Consider the following 5,049-nt stretch of genomic DNA (forward strand, 5'->3'; position numbering starts at 1 on the left):
TGATCAAAGTTAACTGTCAAAAGTCCCCAAAAGTCCCATGTGTGCATTAAAATTTATTCAGGTTTAAATGTCAAAAATGTAGGTTTTTTGTATATAAATAACTTTGAAACGGGGAAAGCTAATAAAAAAAAAGTATATGGAAGACCTGTAGGTTTTGCATTTCTCTAAAAAAAATGTGATGACACTTCTTTTTCATACGTGCAATCGTTTAGAAGATATCGCGATTTTAAATTTGTTAAATGTCAAAAATAACGGTTTTTTGTCTATTACTTTTAAAGGCAAGTCCTAACGAAAAGTTTTCTATGAAAGCTTTTATTTAAAAACATTTTTTTTAAAGTAGTTAGTCGTTCCAAAAAAAAAATTGTTTATACGGTCAAAACGCAAAAAATGCTAATTTTGTACCTACCTATGTAACTTCTAAAATATGAGTTTCTTGAAATATATTTTTAACTCACTTCATAGACTATAACGTTTTCCACAAAAAAAAATTAAAATAAGCTTTAGTAATACTTATCGTTTAAAAGGTATTGCGCTTAAGAGTGTGGTATAACTATTTCGAAAATATCGTTTCTTGTCTATTTTCGTTAAACGGTCAATATAATCTAAAAAATTCAAATTATGTGTACATTATGTGCTGTTTTTCCTATCTGCCATAGAACCTTTTTCTAGATTTCAGATTTTCCCGATTTCAACGAAAATTTTTGTCAAATTTAAATTAAAAAAAAAAAAAAATCGATTTAAATTTTTTGTTTTTTTTAAACATATCAATTTTTTTTGACACTTTGTTTTCATAAGATTCCTACGATAACTATCTTCTTTTTAATAGCACCATTTTTTTAAATATCAAATATTATGTTGTTTTTTAGGTTTTTAATAATTAATTATAATTTTAATAACTATTAATAATAAACTAATTTTGTTCGATTTAAATTTTCTTGTTTTTTTTTTTCAGAAATGAATTTTTTTAAAACAAAGCAATTTTTTTGACGCTTTGTTTTTATTAGATTCCTATGATAATTATTTTTTTTTAATAGTACGATTTTTGTTTTCAATATATTGCTATGTTGAAATCAAATTTTTTGTTGTTTTTTAGGTTTTTTAATAATTAAGTATTTAACTAAATAATTAAGTTTTTAATAAATTTCCAAAAAAAAAGTACGTGCGAGAAAAGCATTTACTTTGCTTATAATTAAAAAATAAAATTCTAATGGCCGATTTCATGAACATTTAACAGGCTTTTAAAATTGACGTTTTTTTTGTGTGGAATAAACTTTCATTTTAAGATGCAAAAGCCTGATGAATATTTAAAAGAGCTTTATGAAATTGGCCATACAAAAAATAACTTAGGATTTAAAAGAAAATGGAATTTTTCTTTGAAAGCAAATTTTTGAAAACTGTATTTAAAAATTTTTAGTTTTTGGTGTTGAATATGAATTGCTTCAAAACGGCAGCTTAATTTTTTTTTTTTGGAAAACTTTTATTCTTAGAGCAATTTCGTGCGACCAGTCGTGCATTTCATTTAATTTATGATCAAAATCGCGACATTGGTTTATTTTCGAGTAAAACAGAATGTTTGCAGTTTGAAAATTACTTTTTTTAATTTAAATAATAAATATTATGTACATTTTTATTTGTTAGTAAATTCTAAAAACATTATGATAAATCCCTTGAGGTAGTTTCGTAGTTTTGAGGGGTTGTAATAAAGTTGGAGTCTTAAGTTTATTTAATCTGAAATTTCCTTCATTTATTTTCCTTGCCTTGTAGTTGCTGCCACATTAGCAGCTTGCTGTGCTAAAGCAAGTGCTTGAAAAGATGCATTTCTTGTGCGTTGTACTGCTCCCTCCTAAGAAATTAAAAAAATTATTTAAGTTAAAATTTTACTAAATTCTTATACATAATTATATCTTTTTATAACTTACCAAACTTTTGCCAAATTTCTTGAAAATATTTCTAGCGTCAGTTTGTGTAGCCGACATCATTAGAATCAAAGCCAAAGCAAAACCAAAACATTTCATGAAATTCATATTTCTAGTTGTTTAAAGTTGAAAAGTTGGTGTAGACGATTAGCTGCAACAAGATTGATTGATGATTATTCAGAGTTTGATTAGCTTTTATAGTGATTGGCGATCAGTGAAAACAACTGTTTTAGTTTAGTAGGGGTTCCCTGTGTTGTAGATTGTGTAGGTAGTGATTTACATTTAGTTTCTTTATTGATAGAAAGAAAAACGTCATTTGAAAAATGTGAAGCTTAGGAGGTTTAATATCAATAAATTCCCAAGAAGTTTGTTAAAAAAATAGAAACTACCGAAGATAGAAAAAATGGGTCCATATCTTCAATTTTTTTTTTATTAATACGAGTAACATTTAAAATTCCATCTTCTGGTTGAAAATAGTCTTTAAACTTGTATTGCTCATAAAATAAATTAAACGCAGACAAACTGTTAAAAAGAAATTATGAACCCTGCATAATAATAATTATTCTAAACGACTTTTAGAGTCCTTTACACACTCTACTCCCCTATTGTATAGACAAATTTAACATATTTATGAGTGTGCGACACTTGAAACCAGGACACTCTTAAGTCGTCGCGCGAAAAAACACAAAAATTCAAATTTGCAAAAATAATAATTTCTTTTTGCGTACCTTCTTTTAAATTCAACCTCCCACTGTCAGGAAGTTTTTAAATTCATAAAAGTTAAATTTCTTTCTATCTACTATAACTCGCGATGTCACCCTAAGTTAAGTTCATGGACTTTCCTGTTGATAGGACATACACAACTCGTATAAAGGAGTTCCCACAACGTCAGCGTCGCGCGACTTTGACTTGGCACTCGTGTGTCTGTGCTGGGCGTGTATTTTAATAATAAATAATTTTAATGGCGCCTGATTTCGCTTTAAATTGTTCATAAATCGCGTATTATAATGATAAATTGCCCCACACACAAATTGTAATCCAATCTCTTGTGCTGTTGATGTTTTATTTGAAAATCACTGCTAACCTAAATTTTTTGAAGTGTTGGATGCATGTAGAACCGATTCGATGGCGACGACGCGTTTCAGGGTTGTGTGTATTTATGCGGGTTAAAAAGGGACATTTTAATGGATATATCCTTGAAATCTTTAAGCTAGAAATAATGTTAAAATCACATAGTTTCCAGTACTCAATGGTGTTCTAGTTTCTTGGGCGGAATTTTAATCGGTTTATTAGGATAATGGATTTTGGAAATGTGTTTGTGTTTTAGAATGGCACATTTTTGTATCCTTAAAGTATTTTATGTGTTTTAGATGTTGAAAGCAGATCTGCATTATTTAATATTTATTTGCTTTATCTTTAAATTTTAAGGAATAACTGCAAGGATTAGAAATATTATCTTCCTCCAAATGTGGAATAGTGAAAAAGCTTTCGAAATATTTTTCATGCATAAATGGAATAGGCTTTTCAAAACAAACGGAGTTAAATTTTTGTCTGATCAATTTTAACTAATTTTGAAAATGGATTAATTTTTTTTAAATTAATTTAACGGCTTTAATTAGGAACAATTAACTTTGTTTTTTAATTTCAACTCCAAAATTTTATTATTTTTTAAACTAAGGTTTGTATTCGAAAATGTTAAAAATTTTATTTAATGACACTGACTGGGTTTTGATATCCACGCTTTCTATTCACTTAGAAAAGTTTCAGAAAATGGAATTGGCCGCTGTTAATTTATAGATTTTTCATTTTCTCATTGAAATATCAGAAATATTTTCTAAGGAAAAATTAATTGTCTTCAGATATGTAGTTGCCCTGGTGTGAAGTTGAATAAATAATAATATATATCTATTTTAACGAGATACATCTGTGCAAATATGTTTATTTAAGATTTCCGTATTTGCTCAGAAAAATCAATTTGTAAACAAAAACAGTATTGGAACTGAAACGCATAACTTTCAAAGTATAAAAAGCTCATGTGGTCAACAAACCTATCAGTAAAGTTATTGAGCTCTTATTTGAAACTCTTCAATCTATTAAAATCAATATGAATTTCGCTAATTATTTCATAGTCATCGCTGTTATTATGTTAGTCATGTTCACTGGAAAATCTGAAGCTGATTTTTGGAAGAAACTTGGCAAAGGCATTGTAAGTTTGTATTTTGCAGTTTTCACATTAAATTTTAAGTTTTCCTAATTTTCACAGGAAGGTGTTGGTCAACGAACTCGAAATGCAACAATTCAAGGTTTTCAAATTGCAAAACAAGCTACTAATGTAGTTGCAACAGCCATCAGAGGATAAGTTCGTTGAAAATGCAAACTTAATGTATTTTGTGGTCTTAGCTTTTTTGAAAAAAAAAAAAAAAATTCTGGCACTCGAGGACTGCAGCGGTAAAGCTATTGCATTGCATTTTTTTTTTCTTTGATATAAATTCAACTTTTTTCTCTAAGATTAATTCAAGTTAAAATTTATATCAAAGAAAAAAAACATAACTGAAGCCTATTTTGTAAAAAGAATAAAAATGAGTTCTTAAAATCACACATTTTACATGAATAATATTAACTTTTTTTATTTTCACATTATACTGTCAATATTTTTACATGACAACATATAATAAAATTTATATCATCTGAAAGATTATTATTTAAGCTTTCAATATTCACCTTAATCATGCCTGTACGACATCTACAAAAAAAAGCTGGAACTTTTTGAATGCAATCAATTTTCATCAAAAAGTAAAAACAAAAAAAAAACAAAATAAAAGCTTATTATTTAAAAATAATAGGCTTAAAAATATAGGGGAAGTGGGGCAAGACGGCCTATGGGGGCAAGACGGTTTTCGTACTATGTTGGATGAAAAAAAGTAAAATTGGCAACACTTGCAATATAAAAAAGGTGCCCTTGGTACGATCGATCACGTCTGTAAGTTTTAGCAATTTCGGTTAAGACCCCGAAGAGTTGCGGTAAATTTTGTGATTTTTCATAAAATTGTTATCGTTCATGTGAAAAGTCAGTTGTATTTTTCACACTGAAATAATTAAAAATTTTAACTTTTCCTTTTTTTATAATAGAAAG

At 27.6% G+C, this 5,049-nt stretch overlaps 1 protein-coding gene across 1 annotated transcript; it reads left to right on the forward strand.

Annotated features, from left to right (window-relative positions):
• The first annotated feature begins 3,992 nt into the window (after positions 1–3,992).
• Positions 3,993–4,507, forward strand: LOC129917241 (sarcotoxin-1A-like). The gene is made up of 2 exons (XM_055997659.1): positions 3,993–4,122; positions 4,180–4,507. The coding sequence occupies exons 1-2, from the start codon at positions 4,021–4,023 to the stop codon at positions 4,273–4,275; spliced, it is 198 nt and encodes a 65-aa protein (XP_055853634.1). The 5' UTR covers positions 3,993–4,020; the 3' UTR covers positions 4,276–4,507.
• Positions 4,508–5,049: the final 542 nt, after the last annotated feature.

The sequence above is a fragment of the Episyrphus balteatus genome, chromosome 3, assembly GCF_945859705.1.
Source record: "Episyrphus balteatus chromosome 3, idEpiBalt1.1, whole genome shotgun sequence".
Taxonomy (NCBI): domain Eukaryota; kingdom Metazoa; phylum Arthropoda; class Insecta; order Diptera; family Syrphidae; genus Episyrphus; species Episyrphus balteatus.

Bases quoted from the DNA above. Each gene is read 5' to 3' on its own strand.
- LOC129917241 (XM_055997659.1), top strand. From the start codon at position 4,021: ATGAATTTCGCTAATTATTTCATAGTCATCGCTGTTATTATGTTAGTC. The intron at 4,123-4,179 runs GTAAGTTTGTAT...TAATTTTCACAG, and splicing joins AGAAACTTGGCAAAGGCATT to GAAGGTGTTGGTCAACGAAC.